The 22,386-nt window shown below is 41.9% G+C and overlaps 1 protein-coding gene across 6 annotated transcripts in view; it reads right to left on the reverse strand.

Annotated features, from left to right (window-relative positions):
• Nucleotides 1-22,386, reverse strand: part of ARMH3 (armadillo like helical domain containing 3) — a 123,037-nt gene that overhangs the window by 78,182 nt on the left and 22,469 nt on the right. For all 6 annotated transcript variants that reach the window (XM_035547566.1, XM_050711791.1, XM_050711792.1 and 3 more), the window contains 6 exons: nucleotides 16,652-16,753; nucleotides 13,127-13,185; nucleotides 11,773-11,838; nucleotides 10,633-10,702; nucleotides 9,065-9,125; nucleotides 6,122-6,210 (listed from right to left, as the gene is read on the reverse strand). In XM_035547566.1, the coding sequence (XP_035403459.1) occupies nucleotides 6,122-6,210; nucleotides 9,065-9,125; nucleotides 10,633-10,702; nucleotides 11,773-11,838; nucleotides 13,127-13,185; nucleotides 16,652-16,753 (447 nt within the window). The remainder of the gene's footprint in view (nucleotides 1-6,121; nucleotides 6,211-9,064; nucleotides 9,126-10,632; nucleotides 10,703-11,772; nucleotides 11,839-13,126; nucleotides 13,186-16,651; nucleotides 16,754-22,386) is intronic.

Below are 22,386 nucleotides of genomic sequence, written 5' to 3' on the forward strand. Positions count from 1 at the left end.
ACCGTGTGTCTTCATTTCTCATCCTACTCCAACCCCATTTTACCCAGTTTCTCCAACCTCCCATACTCAGGGCCCCTCAGTCCTTCTAACACACTATCACCTCAAATTCACCTTAAATTCACCTTAGCCTCCCAGGTCCGGATCCCCTCTGACTCCAAAGACCTGACACTCCTACCACCCACCCCATCAACCCAGAACTCCCGTTCCTGTTGCCTCTTCCTCTCCCAATTCCCAGTGCTCCGACTGAACTATCGATGTTTTCAGCAGCTCCACCTCTCCATGGGAGCTACAGAGGGACCCCATTCTTCCCACTTCAAGCCTCATTCCTGCATGGGGTGACACTCCCTTTAAAAAAAAAAAAAAACAGCATCATCTTACACTCACGAACAACTCTGTGAGATCCAAGCTCTCCAGCACAGCATATGTGCCTAGGAGATGTAAATTCTGATATGTAGCTTCAGAAGGTTGGACCAACATCCCACAGCCATAAGGCATGGTGAAATTAGAGGGTAAGCACCAGGTCAAGCTTGCACTAGGTAGAGACACAAGGGTGCTAAAACTCCGGCATTTGTTCTGCAGTCCTCTTTAGAATGTACAAGCAGCAGAGTGAAGTCAGAAAGCGTTTTTGCTGGAAGGTGTTTGAAAGGTCAAGTCTCACGTAATGATTTCTTTCTCTTCCCAAAACAGAATGCTTCAAGTAGAACCAGTTAACAAACAGGCCTTTGTTCTCACCGTAGATTTCATTTTATGAGAAGATTTTATGCTCAACACACAAACTCCTGTTCCTTCCACCCTGCCCCTATGCACGACCTTTATTATAACCTTTGAAGATGTTGTGCTGAAGAGACATTCTTTTACGCTTGTGTCATCTTTCTCAGCTTAAAAACATTTCTTTTTTGTTCCTCTATCTATGGAATTCCTAATTGCACAGAAATGACCACAGTAGCATCACCTATATCATCAACTGCAGAAGGGCATTGGTTAAATGACTGCTTCCTCTGAACTCCATTAAGACATCACCCACATGCAGAAGACACTGTCCTCGGATCTTCAGCCTTGATAGTATTTTTAAAGCCATATAAGACATTTTGCATGTTTGGAAGAAGGTCAAATTCTAGGTCTTTTATCCTTTTTCTCCCCCAAAAAAATCTTTAAGTAATTTTCTAACTGGCCAAGCAGCTCTATATGCTGTCAAACCCTCCTAGCGCCTAGTGATCAGACAATTTACCAGTGCACTAAACAGTATATGAATCCTGTCTCCACAAAAGCTTCAAGACAAGCTCCCCTTGTCAGGTAGCTGCTGCAGAATGTTACAGTGATGGCAGAATTAGAGATGAAGGGGAGATGCAACAATACCTGATTTCCAATCTGTTCAGCAACACAGATCAGAGCGCTGAAGCAGACTATCAATTGTTGGAGAACCAGAAATGCCATAGGTAATAAATACTATTAGTAATTAATATTTCAATAGAACTACCAAAGCAAGATACAAGTGACTAAACAACACCGACTTAAACATACACTATACAAGGACAAGTGCATTATACTTACTGAAAGGGTTACTTTCCACCTTCAAAATATTCTTTACTTTAATATGTTCCACAGAGGAACCTTTCACCTCTTTAGTATTCACCCCCAAAAAAGTTCAGCATGATATTATTCCCACGTTATAAACACAGAAACTGACAAAAAGATCTGAGGAGTCCACACAAAGTATAAAACTATATTTTGTCCAATAGCATTGCAAAAGTCTGCTTTGACAATCCTAAAATAAAAATGGATAAAAATTAACTTCTTGATGATGCTACATATTTGAAGCACCTCCGTTTAAAGAGTACATTCAGCATGTGTCAAAAATAATGAAGCTACGAGACAAGAAGCTGTAGCCTGTATGTTACAATAATTTGTGAATCTATCTTCAGTGCTTTCTAATAGCTAATCTCATTTTCAATCCAACTTCATATTCAACCACCCTGATAAATGGCTATCTCACCATTATTCACTACTATATAGTTTTTAATTATCTACTCTTGCTATTATAAGTCTACATTAGAACTGCTTTCCTGTTTCTTTAAACATGACTTTTGCTTAAAGCAAACCATAGCAACTGCAAAGAAGTTACCTGCACCCCCTAAGCTCAGAGTGAACTGCTCAAGCATTACTAATTTTGAGGTGGGAGGAGTTGAAGAAATGAGGTATTTTTAAATAAAAAGCTTAAATGACTCACAAAAATTCTTTTGGCACAGCTTATACATGCTTGACAACAACATATATAACATCTTTCATCACCCAAGTGCTGTATATATCAGAAAAGAGTTCGACAATTAAAACCCAGCCCCAACTCTATGACCAGCAAAATCAACCTTTCTCACATGACAAGGAATGGAACCTAAGAAAAACATTGGCCGTAACATGGTATTTCTGAGAGCAGGGAACTGTTTGCTACTAAGTAAAGTTTCCTCATTAGCTCTAAGTTAACTTGCACTTGACATTCAATAAATCAGCATTTTAAAAGTATCAGCTACCTGGCATAACAGCCCAGGAGATCTGCAAATTGCCCAAAATGTCTATACAGAAATAGGGGAACACAATCATTTCCACTTAAGATTTCCAACTTTGGCCAAAATTTCCACGCTAGTCATCAATAGCAGCACACTATCATACGAAAAAAACCTGAAGATTTTCTTCAGAGCTCAAAGGGAAGAGACATATACTAACCACAGCTGATTGAACTGAAGATAAGCTGCTGTAAAGTTCTCTTTATTATGCACCAAGATCAGAAGGAGTCTCTGGATCTGAATGTCTGGGCCATCTATCAGCAACTGCACGTGGTAATCATTTCCATAGACTGATCAAGACGCAATTGCTTTTGCTCTAGTACTGTTTTTAGAATATTCTGAAGTCCAGCTCCACCAGCAATCAGATAGTTATTTTTACACTCTCTCTAGTCAGAGCCAGTTTACACATACTACTTTTGCCACCTACAGATCTTCCTTTCTGTCCTGTCTGTTCTGCACCTCCACTCATGCCATTTGCAATCCGCTGGACCACTCTCTGGCAGCTAAACATTCTTGGTCATCTGGTCAGCTCGGCTGGAAATTTATACTGTGTTGAGTGCCCTGGCCCCTTCGCTTAACATGGAGGAAAAAAAAATTAATAATAATTTTTAAAAAATCAGTCTAATGTAGAAGCTAAGGCTAGATCACAACCAAAGACTCAGAAACAATGTTTTCCATCTTCAAACTCAGATACTGAAAAAAGAAGACAAGCAGAAGTAAGACCACATGCAAAAAATGTGGTATATAGTGGCACATCCAAAAAATTAAAGTATCGCAAACTGCACAAACAGATGGATGTGTGTCCTGAGAGATGCCAAGCACGTAGCTCCACTGCTTTTCTCTGCCATCTTTGTAATCAAAAAAGGAAAGGCAGAAACTTTCTTGAAGTCCTGCTGGCCTTCCATACCAAAGACAAAGCACCCACAAAGGAAGAGCATCTATGTATCCATCAGATGACAAGAGTGGCTTTTCTTAGAGAGCAGCTACCATTAGAAACAGCAGGTGAGCAGAATGCTCTAGTCGTTGCTACTGCTTCCACCTACAACCTCTGTCTTGGATCCTCCACGCTCCATACAGACTACCTCCTCACCCCACAGTATTCCCTTTGTCTTTTTCTCCCACTCAGTTTTCTTCCTGAAACAACTCTCTACCTGTTATGTTCTAGGTACAATTCTCTCCCCTCCTTTCAAGGCTTCCTTACAGCAATTCCCTCCACCTGCTTTGCTCCACTCAGCTCCGTTTGGGGGCTTCCACTGCTGTTATCCACACTGCACAACTGCAGCTTTGCTCCGGTCATCACATACCTTGTAATTTAAGAAGACAAGTGTAGGCTTGAAGACCTTCTGTAAAGCATGCCTGATGGAGCAACTGAGATCTCAGACCTTCAGGTGAGTAGATGTTCCCTTTTAGCCACTCATCCAGCAGTGACAACTAATCCTTTAGCCCAAAGGGGAATATACTCACATGAAGAAAAGAAATGAATGCAGGAGTCCCTGTACTCTGGTTTGGCATTGTCTGTCAGACTGATGAAGACTAGAAAAATACCCATTTTTTCCACATCAAAGGCAGCAACATTCTGGGTAATCAATGAGCAGCCTTGATAGGAGTAAGAGTTAATTATGAAATACATCTCAAGACAGAGCTAGCAATTAGCATTTAGTCTGCCACAAACAGCACTCTAGAAATACACACCTGGAGCAGCCAGGAAATGCCCTTTTACAGGTGCACATATCAGTCAACACAAGGCCTTGCCAGCCTGTATGAATCACCCAGCAGCTGCTGAGCAATCTCTGTTCACCTCAAAATCCTATAGAAAGAAAATTTAAAACACTTACTGTAATTTACTTCTGCATGAGAGGATCTCCCTAAACATGCAGAGATCTGTGCTAAGGGAGGTGGAGCTCTTCAGCTACATCAGATGCGCAGACATTCCTGGTCCTTCATGGAAACTTGATCAACCTGAGTGCTTTTTACTATACTGCTTTGCTTTCTAAGCATGTGCAGTACCTAATACTTGCGCGGCACTTTACATTTCCTAAGCACTGTGCAAACACCAGCTAGAGACAGCTAACAAGAACATCCCAGAATACTGAATCAATGTGTAGCAAGGATTGTTTTTTTTTTTTTTCCCCCTAAAACAAGGGAAAGTTAAAGATTGAAAGATGTCTCACAGTGCTCTCTGGACTGTGGAATAGTACCTTCAAGGAGGAAGCATTATATTTGAGACTTGAATAATGCCACTGTGTAGGAAAGATCCAGCTCACCCTGGCCAAATAGGAATGGATCCAGTTTGCTGGTAACTGCTGAGAAGACATCACACAAACTGTCAGATGCAATTTCTATTCACCACAGACATTCGCATTGTAAACGCTCTTCTCCTGAACTAGTACTACACTGCAGCCATGCCTCTAGGGGTTCTGTTCTGAAGAAAGCAACAGAAAAGAAATCACTAATCCCTTAATTAGGGGCACCCACTTCACCTTCTATAGGAATAATTTAGAAAGCCTGAATGGACCATATGTCACACAAGGCAAAAAATTATTAACTGAACCTGACTCAGATTGTCAGTTAGTTTTCCTGTACCTACACTCAGCTGTGCAAAGCTGCTGAAGGGAAGTACTCAGTGTTAATTAAGAACAGCTTCAGAAGCCACTTATCACCACCTTCTTCCCTCTCAAATTTCTGATGGGAGTTACATTACACCAGCAAGTCACTGATCCTAGGTCTCAAGTACATCTCCAGGAATACACAATTAGGGCCACATTCCCTTGAATTTTCGTAAACCTCTTGTTTAAGCCACAACAGCTTGGGGATTAACTGTACTTTCCTAGCTGAGCTACTTCAACACTCACAAGGTTAAAACAGAAGCACACACCATAACCACAAAAGAAGCCTGTTAGGTCTCCTGATCCATTCTGCCGCCCTCCTCCCCAGACCTCCCACACGATGATGGCATCATAAAACAGTCCTAAAATGCTACATCCACTAGATTATGAGAAAAAAAATCAAACATCTTAAGATTTATCTTAAGAGATACCAGTGGCATAAACCAGACTATCTGCCATCAACGCAAAGGTCCGACCTATACACATCTCTTCCTCCCCACTGACATTTCTAGGTTGCTCTCCTCAAGAGATTTTATGTACCCTATTCTATGTATATCCACTTCTTACAGTTGAAAGGAAAAGTAGGGTCCACCTCCATTTTATCTAAGAACCTACCTCCTTTTCACTCTCAAATAACTGAGAGAAACACTGCTGCATAAAACATTACTTCATTTCTCCAATCAGGTGAAGGAGGACTCAGGTAATGAAAAACAAAGACACTTGGATACCATGGTGATCATGGCCAGACAAGAAAGTAAATTAGCTACCATTATGATAATGACCTGGCTTTCTAAAAGAGGTGATTTGCATGTAGCAACTAAGCTGCAAAATAAAGATGATTTAACAGAATTGATGCTTCATGTTTAACCCTGTAGCACTAGAACAAGCACTCGTGGACAAACAGCTACCCACTCTTTGGGCTTTTTATATTTGACCATCTCTGTAGATGCAAAGTACCTGACCAGAGCTCCCTCCACGTGTAATGAAGCCTCACTCTGCATTTCTTCTGGTAGCACAGCAGCTTGTGCACAATCTGAATACAGCGTCTAGAAAAAAAAAAATGCAAAGGATCAACTGCATTGCATTTCCCAGTAATTTTACACTGAAGCTGTCAGAGTCTCAGAAATCAGCAGGGAAGCAGACAAGCACAAACCCTAACAGAGGAGAATGGAGCTCATGGTTTGGGGCTCCAAAAGGGAAGCAACAACCGTTAAGGATGAACCAGACTAGACCAGAGGAAGGTGCCTATATACCAGTTTAAGCTCAACATGATCGGTTGCTCTTTATATTTAATTAATACTTTCCACTCTTTGCTGACTTTACCTGAGGACCTCATAAGCTCTACAAATGTAGTTACTTGACTTTCAGGCTCCAGATGCATGAGATATTGCTACCAGATTTTGGAAAACCTGGTCACAATTGAGCTTTTTGGTTTCTTTGGCCCAAGTGACAAGGCTAAAGGAACCTACACAGTGAAAATAAAACCGCAAGGTATTTAGTTTGACTGAATGAGGCATGCAGTTTAATTATATTAAAAAAAAAAAAAAAGATTTCTTTCAAGCTGAAGTATGAACTTCAGAATGATCAAGCAATACACCTATGAGCTCTGAAATCCACCCAACATACAGCTAGTATAATTCTTAAGTCTTCAAATCATGCAGGCCTCTATAGCACTTTATAGTGGTTATAACACCTCTATAGCAGTTATACAAACTCTTAGGTACACAAACACATTTCAGTACCATCAGAACTAAATACATCACATGGTGAGTAAATTCCCTAGCACTTACTATTTTTAAGGACAAGATAGAAAACGTATACAAATTTGAATTTGATAGACCAACCTACTTTTAATTATTGACATTTAGAAAAACAGAAGGAAAACAGACTTCAAAGGAAACAATTCCTTTTTTCCTAAATCCTTATTTCTCAAAAATACATTAATATCAACACCTCTCTGAAAAGACACTCCTGAGAGACATTAAACATCACACAAACGGAGAAATCAAATTAAAAACATTGCATGGAAATTGTTCAAGATGGGGTGAAGAGTTCAAAATAAGACTTTTGAAATCCCGAAGTAATAATATGCACATGGTATATATTCTTTTTAGAGCCTTATATGATCACAAAAACACAACAATGGGCTAAGGACTAAAGTGGCTATGTTCAGAGGAATAAAGGTAAAACCACTTGTCATAGCTGAGCATCACATTAAATGCTGTGTTACAAATTGGATTCTCAAATTCAAACAGAAAGGAAGCAAAACCGCCACGATAGTACAGACAGCTGTCTTCAGATCAGGAACAGCAATTGCTCTGGGGAGAAAGCTACCATTTCTGATGTTACTGGCACCAGACAATGCCCAGTGCCTTTCCACCTACATATTTGCCTGGCTGTAAGATGAGAACTGGCCTCTACAAAAAACTACTTAAGGCACTGACCAGAAAGAATCTTGTAAAGGATAAAACTTTTTTTTTTTTTGTAATTACAACAGTGTTATTGCAAAATACTCTGCAGAGATATCTCAGCACTGAAACCTACCTGTAGTACGCAGCAGCATATAGTTTTCTGGGTGAAAGCAAGGCATAGAAAAAAAGGGTTGGGGGGGGCATTACAGTCCCAGGCCCTCTGCCTTAGGGGTCAGAGAACCAGCTACCAGCCCTACAGACTCCCAAACCACACTGTGGAAGTCACATCCATCCTGGTGGGGTGTCTTTGTTTATTCAGCTTTGCACCAAGAATTCATAACACGCTTAATGGACAAAATAACACCTTTGGTAAAGGAAGCTGGATTTCTCTTTCTAGTATTAATATGCCTTCCACTGAGCAGATTCATATTGCCACCTATTAAATTTAACGCAGAGAATCATCACACTATTTGTGCATTCAGAATATCCACTTCGTCTGCAATAACTGTGTCTGCTCTGAAACAGTTTCAGACAGGAACGTAGTGAAAGGGCTGCACAAACATGCCAAAAGGAATAGATACGGATGTCTACTGATTGTTGCTACAGCTCATTATTTTTATTCTCATGAGGTTTCTAGCTGTGACCTTACCTTTGAGCCCAAGCACTTCACAACCTTGTTCTAAATCCCAGCGTACCACCCAACTACAACTAATTCTGTAATTGTCATTAAAAATACATTTCTCACAAACTTTTAATTGAACTATATGACCCTTACAAAGGCACTGTAATTTTAGGGTTATTTGGGCAAAATCAGAACACGCTGAAAACTTATGTTAAGGGAAAACAACCTATGTATCTGTATCTCTTCTGCAGCATATAGTGCTGTTCAAGCCTGAGGGAAATTCAGTACTGTACAGTCAGAGCAAAGCCAATGACCTGCCTAAATCCTATTTCTGCCCTCCAGGACAAAGCAGAACAAAGCATTCTAAGGGCCTAGTGGGACATAGAGTGTTCATGTGCAGCTCTGTCCTCTTCTCCTCTCCTTTTCCCCACTGCTAAGTATTACCCTAGCAGCCTAGCAAAGCTATCTCAGGCTTAAACTTCTTTCCCACTCTCCGCATAACTAACCTTTTCCAGGCCTCACATCAGTCATCCCTGTTTTTTCAAAACTGTCTTTTCAGTTTCCAGACCAAGAATTCTTGCAATGAGTGCGTATTATGAAGTTTCTTTCAGAATAAAAATCTCTTTGTATTTGATCAAGTAGACGAGGAAATCAGTTTTAAAGGTGGAAATTCATTTCACTTTCAATTTTCCTAGCACACAGAACATTTTAGAAGTAGAAAAAGTTGCCAGAAGAGTTCATGAAAAGCCATCCTGCTCCCCACCAGCCACAACAACGTTATTTCAGCCAGAAGATTGTTATATGACTAGAATTCCACCCAAATTAAAACTTCAAATGAAACTAGGAATCAAGCTCACAGATACTTACACATAGAGATCCATAGGAAATTCTTTCATCATGTGTGTTACAATGAACTCCACCATCAAATCTGAAACAAAAGAAAATGATAAAGTAACTATTGAGCTAGCTACAGTTAAATTCTAGAAGACAGTGATGAAGAAATCAACCTACCCCACCAACCTCCCTACCAGCCAATAGTCCTGCTTAAAAGAAACAAATTTTGCTGGAATTAAAAAAAAAGTACACTGGAAACCGAGGGCATGTAATATAATTTTGTTTGAGGCACTGCTTTCCTCATATGCTTTCTCCCACTATTAGTCAAATAAGGAATACACTGTGAATTCTGATGCTTGGAATTGCTCTCATATTTCAAGCCCTGTCACTAATGGAAAATTCCATTGAGAAGCACATTTTAGAAAATCATTCTCACCAGAAATCATACAACCCCGAGGTTTACTTTCGGAGAAGATATTGTAGAGAACACAATTATTTATCCCTAAAATCAATTCTGAAGCAAGTAAGCCTAGTCTGATCTTAACACAGACTACACTTCTACTTAGGACTCATTCAGGAAAAATAAAAATAAGAAATAATAAAAAAAATCAAGAACATCTCTAACATATAAGGGAACACAGCGTGAGGATAAGAGGTAAAGAGCTCAAAAATACAATTAAAACATCTGAAAGAGATAAGTTGCTATGGTTCAGCTAATAAATCATAACCAAAGGCACGTACATATGTTCACTTCAACATAAAACACTTAGGTTGTGCCACTGGTAACAACTGTGAGATGTAACCTCCTAGGGTCCTAAGCACCCAGCAATAGGACTCTATAGTTAGCAAAAAACAGTCCAGGGGAAAAGTACATGATATCCGGTAAGTCTAGGAAGATTCATTCCCCATCAGTTTTGTTGTGCCATCAACAATCACCTGTTTGAAAATCCTGGAGTACAAGACTACTTCCATTTCATCAGGCTTGAGAGCCGCCCATAGATTCAGTCTCCATCCATCTCTGTACCCATTTATATTTTTGGCCTCTGCAGCAATGAGTCTCACAATTTAATCATTCACTGTGTGAAAAGCTTTCAACTGTGCCTCTACATCCACAGGCAAAACCAATCCTTGCTACTGACATTGTTGTTGTTTTTTTTTTTTTTTTACTCAGAAAAGGCTAAATGCCTAGCAAATCTTCCTCAAAATGTATTTGTATTTTCCATAGTTTTGTTCTCATTATATCATCTAGACAGTACTTGTGACCAACTGTCACTACACTCACCTAAAACTCCTAATGTATTAATCAACTGCCCCGACTATTGTTATGTAATCAAGTGAAAGAGGCCAAAAGGCTTCCACAAAACTTACTGTAAATGTATACAGGATTTCTTGATACAGAGCAGCAATCTTGAATTTAATTTCTCTGTGAGGCAGCCAGGTATAGAGATGGACTGTCCATAGCTGGAAGTCTCTTCAGTACTTAACTGCTTTCTTTTGATGTCCATCCACCCCTCCCCTTAATCCACAAATCTCATTTTCCTGCTGCAGAACAAAAGGTGCTTTGGGAACCAAAAGCAGGCAGGCACTCTAGCAATACTCACCAAGCACTGCACACACCAGCGGGCGACAGGGCAGGTTCTTGTCTGCTGCTTTCTTCCTATGCCTCATTGGCTTCAAACACACAAAGATGAAAAGAAGTCAGAAGAAGCCTGAAGTGACATCCTGTGTATTACTGTATTTTTCATGCAAATAGTACCATTGCAGACTTCCCTTTGTCTCTCTCTCCAACTGCTATCTCACCTATATTAATCCTGAAGGCCACAGCAGAGGCAAAATTTTGCTTGCTTTTCAGCACACCGACCACTGGGTTTTTGTTACTCTACCTGCGTAACTGGAGGGCATTGTTATATCATAGGATAGAAAATCACACAGCAGTTCCTTTCGCTTGTTTAACATACTGATTTGCTCCTGACCCAGATGCCTGATCTGCATTCTTAATAGCAAGTGCAGTATTAAATAGCTTCAGCCTTGACAGTAATAAGCCAGAGAGGCTACCTAAACAGCGAGTTTTCTGCCAAGTGGGAAAGACTAGCACCCTTGCAGTATGTTTACTATAAAGTAAGATGTTTGCTTCTGTCCTAGATCAGTGACACTTTCAAGCACTGCTCCAGTGTCAGATGAGGTAGCAATCACCCGCACCGTGAAAACAGAATGCATTAAGTCAGGAGAAGGACTCAGTTACTTGTAACTATATAAACACTTCATGAGCTAGGTAAGGAAACTTCCTCCATGGATACCTATAGGAAAAAGCTATGGAAAATATATTTTCCTCTTTGAAGACAAATCCCCCCCATTTAGGGGAAAGCATATGCCAAATCAAAGCACTCAGTGTAACTCCAGTTGCACATTATTATATCAAGAGGGCTAAGTCTTGATGAAGGTTTAGGAAGAACATTCTCTCTGTTACTGATCTCTTCAGAGACCTCATAACACACAGTTCCTGCCCAGCTACACAGGCCTCTGAATTCACCAACAGGGCAACCAGCTCTTTGTCTTTTGAAGGAGTGAGAAATTCTGGGAATGATTTTTAAATCGTTCCTCAAGTGCTGCATTTCTGACAGTGTTTCCACATGCCGTAGCAATCTAGGTTAGACGTCTGTGACACAGTTTTAAGCAAACGGGGACTTGAATACTGTGTTCTCATCCCAAAGACAATGCAAGGCATCCATAGGAAAACTCACCATCCTGTGTAGGTTTACTCGAAAATTCATATTGTCATCATGGAGAAAAGCATTAGCATATTGATCCTATTGAAAAGGGGAAAAGAAAGAGGGAGGAGAAATGAATAACAAACCCACCAACTTCCACTTGCCTCTCAAATCATGTGTTCCAGTGCAAAGATCCTAATAAGTAGCTATAAGGTTAAAAACACCCGTGTAACCTTCTCATGTCCCCATACATCTTCAATCCCACAAAGTTAAACCCCTTCTGAACCCAATTCCACATTAAATAGTGAGTAAAACAACAACTAATGCAGACTTTAACTATTTTCCATTACCTTCTTTGCTCATCCAACCTGCGGACTGTACACATGGCAGTGTCAAGATTTTAACAAGTGCTATATAATGCACACAAATCCTTGTGACAGTGTGGAGGAATGGACCCATCATGCCACAAGTCACTGCAGTACTAGCAAATAGGTTGATAAGCTGTCCCACCCCTCAGGCAAAACTTGCTTCAAGACCAGCTCTAAATCAAAGTGATTACTCCAGGCCATACAGCCAAGTTGTTAAAATAAATACACCGTTCCTTTAGTACCAGAGCCAAAACATGCCCTTGCTATGTAGAAACAGCATTTCTTATCTTGTATTCACCCACCTGAAGAACTTGAGTGCCACAAATACTTTTTTATAAATAACAGAAATGCACATAATTGGCTTTTAGACTGCACCCTGAAGAAACATTACTTCAGAATCCTTACACTGGTTATGAACATTGCTGCTTTTTACTCTTTGCTAAGAAAGGTCTTTAATTGCAAGCAAGCAAAATGTAAATACCACACAAACTCAGCACCATTCAGGTCAAGCCATTACTGCATACTTCCCACAAGACAGGACCACCTTCACCAGGACTGCTGACACAGCCCAGCGATACTGCTTTCTCTCCCTACTACCAGATTTCCTACTGTCCTACAACCACACAGATTTCATTTACTCATACCCTTCTTGGGCAGATGGGATACAGCACTGCCCATACTTACCATGAGCAGCAAGCAGGTGAAAGGCATGAGCACATTATTCATCTAAAAGCCTGTAACACCACAAGGTGCTCAAGTAGCTAAGTAAGAACAGGCATGGGTTCACTGTTTTCTCTCTCTGCCCCGTGAGTTGGCTATACCAAGTAAGATTATCCAATTCTCAAGTAAATTTTAACAGCATGGCATCAGTTTTATCAGCAAAACATTAATTGCCTGAGGGCCTCATTACTTAGAACCACTGTGGATTTTCAGCTCCTGGTGAACAGGCGGCAGGGGATGTGTCGACAGGTAGGGCCCTGTAACACACCATCTGCTGAAGGGTCCCACAAGAAACCTACCTCTGCTATGCATGTCAGGATAATCAGACACAGCTTGCCACTGTGTAGCCGGTGCTCATCTGCAAAGAAGCAAAAAGCAAAAACAAGTTCTGCATGAGCCACACAAGCCTGGCAATGCAAAAGCTATTTCATTCTTCAGCAACAAGACAAAGCCCAGCCTTGGAGAGTCTTCATACCCCTACTTCCTCCATGATAGCTAATAATCTAACTACTCTCATTAGGTGCTCGCCCTCCAGGTTCGACATCAAATCCCACAAAGCTTTTCCCCAACAAAGTCTATGATTTGAATCTCCATCACCACTACAACTACCAGTGAGGTTTTTGCCTCACTCAGTTTTACTTTTGCAGGTATTCCAAATGCTGGTATTAATCCCTGCCTTTCCGCCACAGCGGAGGTGTGCTTTTCCCTCTCTGAGGCAAAATGGAAAGGAGATCACCTTTGCTGTGGGTTATGAAACAAAGTTTTCCTAGAGGCACAGCACAATGTAGCAGAACAGGCATGTGGGGAGTTTAAGCCCCAAGTTTTAAACCCAATGGTGAGAGACATGACCTAGTTTGTTCTATGTAAAACCATGAACGAACGAAGTCTGCAAAGACTTAGCGTGTTAAGCCAAAGTAAGAGTTAAGGAGCTCCACCTTGATTGTGTCCTGCAAATTCCTATTCATCTTAAAACTTCAAGCTGCTTTTGCCATGAATGACAACTGGAGGGCTGAAAGATTCACAAATAGAGTGAATTCTGCAATTAAGGGAGAAAAATGCGATTTTTGGATTATTTAGAACTCTTCTCTCTCAATTTTAATTTTAATATGCTAACTAATTGAGATGCATTAAGTCACAGAGTAACTTTGTATGGAAGAAACCTCTGGTCCCATCCTTGCTCAAAGGATGTGCATAAGGTAATCTATAAAAATAGACAGAATGGATTTATTTATTATTCTGTGTACCTTGATGCCTCGCTTTCTATTCCAGGCTGCTGAGGGACAGATATTTACTAACAAGGTGTGCCCTGTAGTATGCTGATTTCATCTTGCTGCTCTAAGCAAGAGGAATTTTGGAACAGGAGCGTTAAAAGTCTCACCTACGTCTCCTTACCTCAGCTAAGGCATGTAACTGAAAAGTTTTCTACACTAGCAAGAGAAGGAAAAATGGCCTTAGAGAGCTCTGATACACTGGAGCCTTGTTATTTTCCTGTTGTAAGGCCTCACTGTATATTTCTGTAGGTGCTGCTACTACTTCTCTCTGGGGATCGTGCCGTAAAGGCTCCTGTTCCATACTAAATACTCTGCCTTCAGCCAGCGTGTTGCAAAGATCATGCCATTTTCAGCAGAGTTATGGGGCACCTATGCAGGCAGTTTACTCACACAGACACTCTGGCAGCATCCTTCATTAAAGGAACAAAGCAGACCACTTCCTGGGGGGTGTATCAGTATGAACCCTACTTTACAGATGGGAAAAAAAAATGACACAGAGCTTTTGTTTCTCCCGAAGCAGCTGCCTCTGACTGGCACAAGAGAGATGTCAAGAGGAGAATCTAGCAAAATGCAGTCTATTAAATTATGCTCTCTGGGACAGGACTGAAACAACTGTCTAGTCCTGGATGTGGAGCAAACCAGTCTCCCCTCTAAGTGTTCCACCTGTCTCAAGACATACAGAGAAAATTTAAGTTCTTCATTTTTCTTCCCTTGTTGCTATATTGGTTTCATATGCTTTCTCTCACACAAGAAGAAAAAGGTCAGGCAGGACCCCATCTATCCTCAAAATAAAAGTCCAGGTATACACCCACTAGAATTAATAGGCAGCAGTTGGGAAAGCACTTTTTTTGGATGACTAATCAGTAGAACTCATTGCAACATACTGCCATGGAGGTAAGGAGATTAGGTCTATCAACCACACAAATTTAAAATGTTTTACAAGCTAAAACCAAGGCGATGCTTCTTTCTTTAACTCCTGTCTCATACCAGGATAAACGCAATTTTAGCTGGCTTGTTTAGTAAGGAATCTTCTCTATCAGGTTTCATTCCATCTGAAACTAATCCAGTCTGATAGTTCCTGAGGCCCTATACACACTTCCCATATTATAGTGACTAATAAGTGCAGCAGTTAAATTTAAATACATAAAAATTGTTTCATCAGAGACTCGGATCAGCAAGACAGACCCTGAAAAAAACAAATGAGAATGATTAGAGAGCTAGCAAGCCCTCCTCATGTGTGCAATCTATAAAAAATGACTGAGCAAAGATTGAGGTTGTTTAGTTTAAAGACAAAAGCAAGAGGAGACATGAAAGCAGACTTCAAATACATAATGACTGTCACAAAGAAGAAAGAAATAATCCATTCTCCATACCCATCTTGGAGAAGATAACTAGTAATTAATTTAAATCTCACCGAAGAATTTAGGATGCACATGAAGCTTTTTCACACTGAGGGTAGTTAAACACTTGAATCGTCTAAAAACGATGCTCCCCCATCAGTGTCTCATCCAACCTGTTCGCAACAACTCTCAGAAGAAAAAATATAGGTAGACCTGATTCTACTTTGGTTTTGAGTGATGTGCTAGGTACATTCATGAAGTCCTTCTTAGTCCTAATTTCAATTATTCACTTTTTCCATAAGAAGCTTGCACACTGAACAAGAACAAGACTGCCGGATACAATTTCCTTGCAAGCATGCACAAGGAAACTCTCCTACGGAAACTGTCCTGCCTACTCTCTAATACAGTATGTTCATCTTATACAAGCATTCATCAAGCTCAACAATCAACGTATCATAGCTCTGCAGCCATCTTCCTACCTTTGTTCAGCTGCTACATCTAATTTAAAACAGCACAAGTTGGTAAAGGGCTGAAATAGGGTAAAAAGATGGCTTGTTATGTTCTTGCTATGACCCTGCCCATACAAGCACTGGGCAGAACAGGACCCTTATGTACCTTGAGCAGGAGATGAAGCAACACACCACCAAGCTTCAACTCCAGCAAGCTGAAATTACCCCCCCTCCAAAGCTATCAGGCACAGCATGGAAATGTATCTCATCAAGTAAGTTACTGTTGGTACAGTGCAAATCACCGCCACCACCTGTGTAATTAAAGAGCTGTCTGTTTAACCAGCAAGTACCAGAGGACACCAGAAACATTTCCTTCTAACGCTGAGCTTTGCCTCATGTCAGATTAAACATTCTTAAAAATACAGTTCTCTGTTACATGACTTTCCCTCTCTGACAGGGAGGTTTGGAATCAGATATGTTCACAGCTCCTGCACGGGGACAGGTTTGGTTATTAGGTACTATTATCATCATTACTTAATTCTTCCCATAGTTGACTTCTCTTCTGCCAGTTTTAGGTCTCTCCTAGTATCGGATAACTGTTATCTCACAATAAGAAATCATTTCATTTTCTCTAAAGGTGGAACTTTCAGTCATCTAAAGGGACTCCAGTTAGTTTCTGTTTCTGGAGATGTGTTCCTATGTCCTCCTGATTTCAACAAACACTGGTTGCTGCATCCACAACTACATCAACAGAATTTACTTACCTTTTGTGTCCTGCATCACAATCGAGCTGTACTTCAAGAAGGTTATCAGCAAGTTGCTAGTTTGCACGTCAGCATCCAAAGGCAGCTCTGCAGAGCTTATAACTAGAACAAAGCAGATAAGACACATTTACCCTCCATAAATACAAGACAGAACTATACAGAGAACCAGGTCACAGATTCACAGGTCTGGGATAGAATCATCTTATTTGTAGGGTCACCTGAGCTCCTCCTCCCTCACGATCACCCAGCAAAGAACCTGTATTTGAATACTGGTACTATTCCACCAGAGTACACTTCTCCTGCTCCAAGGGTAGGCTGGGGTACCCTGCAAAATGATATGCCTCTTTCTCTTGCCTGGTGTTTTAGCACTCATCAACACTGAGCCTAGGGAGACTCAACAAATTCTCACCAACACAACTAATTCTTGCAGCCAGTTCAACAGTGCAAGACATAAGGTCAAGAATAATGGTATTTATTTCCACGGTGAGTTGATCAGCTGGAAAAAAAACAACGCAATACCATACTACACTATCAGATTATGAAAAGACTACAATCTACCAAAACAGAGCTTGATAAATTGAAGGGACAATGATGTGCCTTTAACACAAGGCACTAGATTCAAGGGGATCTTTTACAGTTTTACTTTCCTGTCCTGATATGACTGTAACACTTCTGTTCTGGCTGCCTAGGAGTTCCTGACAAACTCTCAGGATTTAAAACATCGGAGGCCATACGTGGCTTGATTTATGATTGCCTGAAGGCCTTCTCCCTTCTCAGTCCATAAAGACAGCCTAAGAAAGGGCTCCTTTTGCACTGGAGAAAGATCTGCAGTTGACTAGAACACATATCTTGACAACTATATATTCTCTTTTCAATCTATCGGCAGTAATTTTCAAGTCTTTCCTCACACAAGATCTTGGGGGAAGAAAAGAGTATTTATGACGAGACTGGAACTTGCAAGCAGTGAGGAATTACGTGCATCTGAGTTTTGGATAGCTAGGTTTGGGGCTCTGAGGAGAAGCAATTTGATCCTGTACGTAACCGTACTTTGGCTGAGACAAACGTTTGTTTTAACAATGCCTTCTACAATTCAAGCTTTCAATCTCATAACCCTGTAATGTGGTAAATAAGGTTTATTATTCCTGGAACTGGGGCACGCATAGGCACAGAAAGGTACGGGAGACGAACCACCAACAAAATGCAGGATTCTTAAAACAGAGCACTGGGAGGCCCAGAGCTCAGCGGCTCTCACAGAGCTCAGGATTATACAATCCCCTTGAATACAAAATTGCAGCCCTTGGAAACAACGGGCCAAGTAGATCAATGTAACCTCGCTGTTCGAATCACATCAAAGAAATGATAATGGGGCTTTTAGCTTCTGAAGACTGCACATCCCTAAGTGCGAGCTGCTTTAGTTTCTTCAGTCTTGAAACTCTGGAGCTCCCAACGTGTTGTTCACATGCCCAGTCTGTTGGCAAAGTCTAAGCAATGAGACTGGAAGCTTTTTCACCCCTCAATATTATGAACAGCTCAAAGATTTAGCTAAGAGACTGAAAAAATGTATTTATATCCCCAGTGGGTCCTTCTGAAGCTGTTACAATGAACGCAGTGAATGAATATTTAACAACAGTAAGCAAACTGACATTTAGATAACTATGGTGACAGGCTCAGTCAATTTACATATTATGGATCAACAGTTTCTAGCAAAAGTCTCATTTAAGAAAAAAAAAATCACTCCGAAGAACACATCACTGCTTACCCTGGTTCATGCTATAGATGTTTGGGTGTGGTGTTTTTTAAACAAATATTTTGAAACTTTAAAGGTCTTAGTTCACAATTTAAACTTACAGAAAAAAATTAACCCAGATATGAACCCATTTTTAATCCCAGTCAGCATTAAAAAGTGCCTGAAAAAAATCAGAGGAATTTCTACAGACACAGACACAGATTTCTAGGTTGGAAGAGACCTCAAGATCATCGAGTCCAACCTCTGACCTAACACTAAGCACTCCACTAAATCATATCGCTAAGCTCTACATCTAAACGTCTTTTAAAGACCTCCAGGGATGGTGACTCCACCACCTCCCTGGGCAGCCCGTTCCAATGCTTAATAACCCTTTCGGTAAAGAAGTACTTCCTAATATCCAACCTAAAACTCCCCTGTCGCAACTTTCGCCCATTCCCCCTCGTCCTGTCACCAGGCACGTGGGAGAACAGACCAACCCCCACCTCTCTACAGCCTCCTTTAAGGTAACTGTAGAGAGCGATAAGGTCGCCCCTGAGCCTCCTCTTCTCCAGGCTGAACAAGCCCAGCTCCCTCAGCCGCTCCTCGTAAGACTTGTTCTCCAGAACCCTCACCAGCTTGGTCGCCCTTCTCTGGACTCGCTCGAGCACGTCCATGTCCTTCCTGTAGCGAGGGGCCCAAAACTGAACACAGTACTCAAGGTGCGGCCTCACCAGAGCCGAGTACAGGGGCACAATCACTTCCCTAGACCTGCTGGCCACACTGCTTCTTATACAGGCCAGGATGCTGTTGGCCTTCTTGGCCACCTGAGCACACTGCTGGCTCATATTCAGCCGACTGTCAACCAATACTCCCAGGTCCTTCTCGGCCAGGCAGCTTTCCAGCCACTCATCTCCCAGCCCGTAGCTCTGCTTGGGGTTGTTGCGCCCCAGGTGCAGGACCCGGCACTTGGCCTTGTTGAACTTCATACAGTTGACCTCAGCCCATCGCTCCAGCCTATCCAGATCCTCCTGCAGAGCCTTCCTGCCCTCGAGCAGATCAACACACGCACTTAGCTTGGTGTCATCTGCAAACTTACTGAGGGTGTACTGGACGCCCTCATCCAGATCATCAATGAAGATATTAAAGAGGACCGGCCCCAGTACCGAGCCCTGGGGGACACCACTAGTGACCAGCCTCCAACCAGATTTGACTCCATTCACCACAACTCTCTGGGCCCGGCCATCCAGCCAGTTTCTAACCCAGCGAAGCGTACGCCAGTCCAAGCCCCGAGCAGCCAGTTTCTTGAGGAGAATGTTGTGGGGAACGGTGTCAAAAGCCTTACTGAGGTCAAGGTAAACCACATCCACAGCCCTTCCCTCATCCACCAAGCGCGTCACTTTGTCATAGAAGGAGATCAGGTTCGTCAAGCAGGACCTGCCTTTCATAAACCCATGCTGACTGGGCCTGATCGCCTGCTTGCCCTGCAAGTGCCGCGTGATGACCCTCAAGATAATCTGCTCCATGAGCTTTCCTGGCACTGAGGTCAAACTGACAGGCCTATAGTTCCCCGGGTCTGCCCTCCGGCCCTTCTTATAGATGGGCGTCACATTGGCTAGCCGCCAGTCAACTGGGACCTCCCCCGATAGCCAGGACTGCCGATAAATGATGGAAAGCGGCTCGGCCAGCTCCTCCGCCAGTTCTTTCAGTACCCTCGGGTGCATCCCATCCGGCCCCATCGACCTGCGCACATCCAAGCTCCTTAGCAGGTCGCCAACCATTTCCTCATGAATAGCAAAGGCCACATCCTGCTCCCCATCCCCTTCCACCAGCTCAGGGCACTGGGTATCCAGAGAACAACCGGTATTGCCGCTAAAGACTGAGGCAAAGGCGGCATTAAGCACCTCAGCCTTTTCCTCATCCTTAGTAACTAGGTTTCCCCTCGCATCCAGTAAAGGATGGAGATTCTCCTTAGTCCTCCGTTTCGCGTTGATATATTTGTAAAAGGATTTTTTGTTGTCTTTAACGGCAGTAGCCAGGTTGAGCTCCAGATGAGCTTTGGCCTTTCTAATTTTCTCCCTGCACAGCCTCGCTACATCCTTGTAGTCCTCCTCAGCGGCCCGCCCTTTTTTCCAAAGATTATAAACCCTCTTTTTTCTGCTAAGCACAAGCCGCAACTCTCTGTTGAGCCACGCCGGTCTTCTTCCACGCCGGCTCGTCTTTGGGCACGTGGGGACGGACCGCTCCTGTGCCGTTAAGATTTCCTTCTTGAGGAGCACCCAGCCTTCCTGGACTCCTCTGCCCTTCAGAACCACCTCCCAGGGGACTCGGCCAACCAGCGTCCTGAGCAGCTCAAAGGCAGCCCTCCGGAAGTCCAATACAGCAGTTTTACTGGTCCCCTTCCTGGCCTCGCCAAGAATAGAGAACTCTACCATTTCGTGGTCACTCTGCCCAAGACAGCTTCCGACCACCACACCTCCCACCAGTCCTTCTCTGTTTGTGAAGAGAAGGTCTAGCGGGGCACCACCCCTGGTAGGTTCACTGACCAGCTGCATCAGGAAGCTATCTCCCACGCTCTCCAGAAACCTCCTAGACTGCTTTCTCTGTGCCGTGTTGTGTTTCCAGGATATGTCCGTGTTGCTGAAATTTGAAAATAGCTTAACTACACTTTTTTTTTTTTTTTTTTTTAAGTACATGAAAAAGCAGAAAGCAATCTTGTCAAAGCTGAAATGCCTCTTTCTAACTCTCAGCCACAGGCAAATTTTACAGCTGACTTGCAAGACGTCAGAAAATGAGGAAAATTCTGACATACCTTTAAAATAAGAGTAAAATTAAAGAAGTACCACTCAAAACTAAGCCGAGTTCCTCAAAAAATAAAAAAAATATGAAGAAAAGAGAGCAGGGATCAGCAAGGTGACAGGAAATAGAAATAAAGAATGCTTCCCAGTGTAATCGCTGCTCACTAAGATTAGCTCCCATCTTTAAACTTAGCAACCTTACAAGCAGCAAGAAGCCTCAAGCTCCATAAGATCACTGCCTATGCGGAAAGCAGGATGAAGTTTTTCTTTTGCTTTTGTTTTTCAGTAAATTAAAAAAAAAAAGAGAATGTGAGCAGACTGTAGATGTAGGTAAGCATAAATTCTGTCAGTTGTGTAATACAGTGTGTGGGTGGATACATTTGCAACGAACATGTTGAACAGAAGCCCACAAAATGCCCGTCCCTCTACATTTTGTGTTATGCGCACACGGAGACTTGAGACATAGGGGGCTTTTTAACTGAAGCTTTTGATATCCATGGTAACCAGACAGAATTCATCCACAGGGAGGATCATCCTTAACTAGTATATCAAATGACCTGAATAGCTGATATAACTAAAGTAACCCAGACTGCTTTTCATTTCATTTCAACACTTCCAAATTGTGCTCTATTCAAAGTGCCTCTATTCTTACATTGAATGCTTTCCTCAGATCTAGATGATGCCATCAAAAGTAGGTGACAACAGCCATTTCATCTCCGCTCTTAAACCGGACTACATCCATCCATAACTTAAACAGAAAGGGTTTTATTTTAAATGATTTTAAAGTGTATCTATTTGGGCATATAACATCTCATTTAGAAGACTGATCTCAGTGCAAGAAGTCATTTACAAAGCGTATCAGAGAAAAGGCAACCAGAGGGAGGAATTCTTCAACTCCCAAGCTGGATTCAAATCCCAGTTAATTCAAGGCTGGGGAAAAGTGCATTAATAACAAGCAGGAATCCAGCGTGATTTTCTGTAAATCTGTTCCAATGACAAGTAATCCCAGGCAGGAAACCTGACACTAGAAACACTCAAAAGTAAAAGCCTGTGTAGAATAGCTAACATGCTGGGTGCACCTTCACGCAGATACTGGGACACTAGTGTATTCAGAAGGAGTATCAGAAAAATTTCATTGAGCAATATACAAGGCAAAAGAGAAACTACACAAAACGTCTATTGAATTGAAGCCAAATACTATTTCTTGCTCATGT

This window comes from Cygnus atratus, chromosome 7 (assembly GCF_013377495.2).
Source record: "Cygnus atratus isolate AKBS03 ecotype Queensland, Australia chromosome 7, CAtr_DNAZoo_HiC_assembly, whole genome shotgun sequence".
In the NCBI taxonomy this organism is placed as follows: domain Eukaryota; kingdom Metazoa; phylum Chordata; class Aves; order Anseriformes; family Anatidae; genus Cygnus; species Cygnus atratus.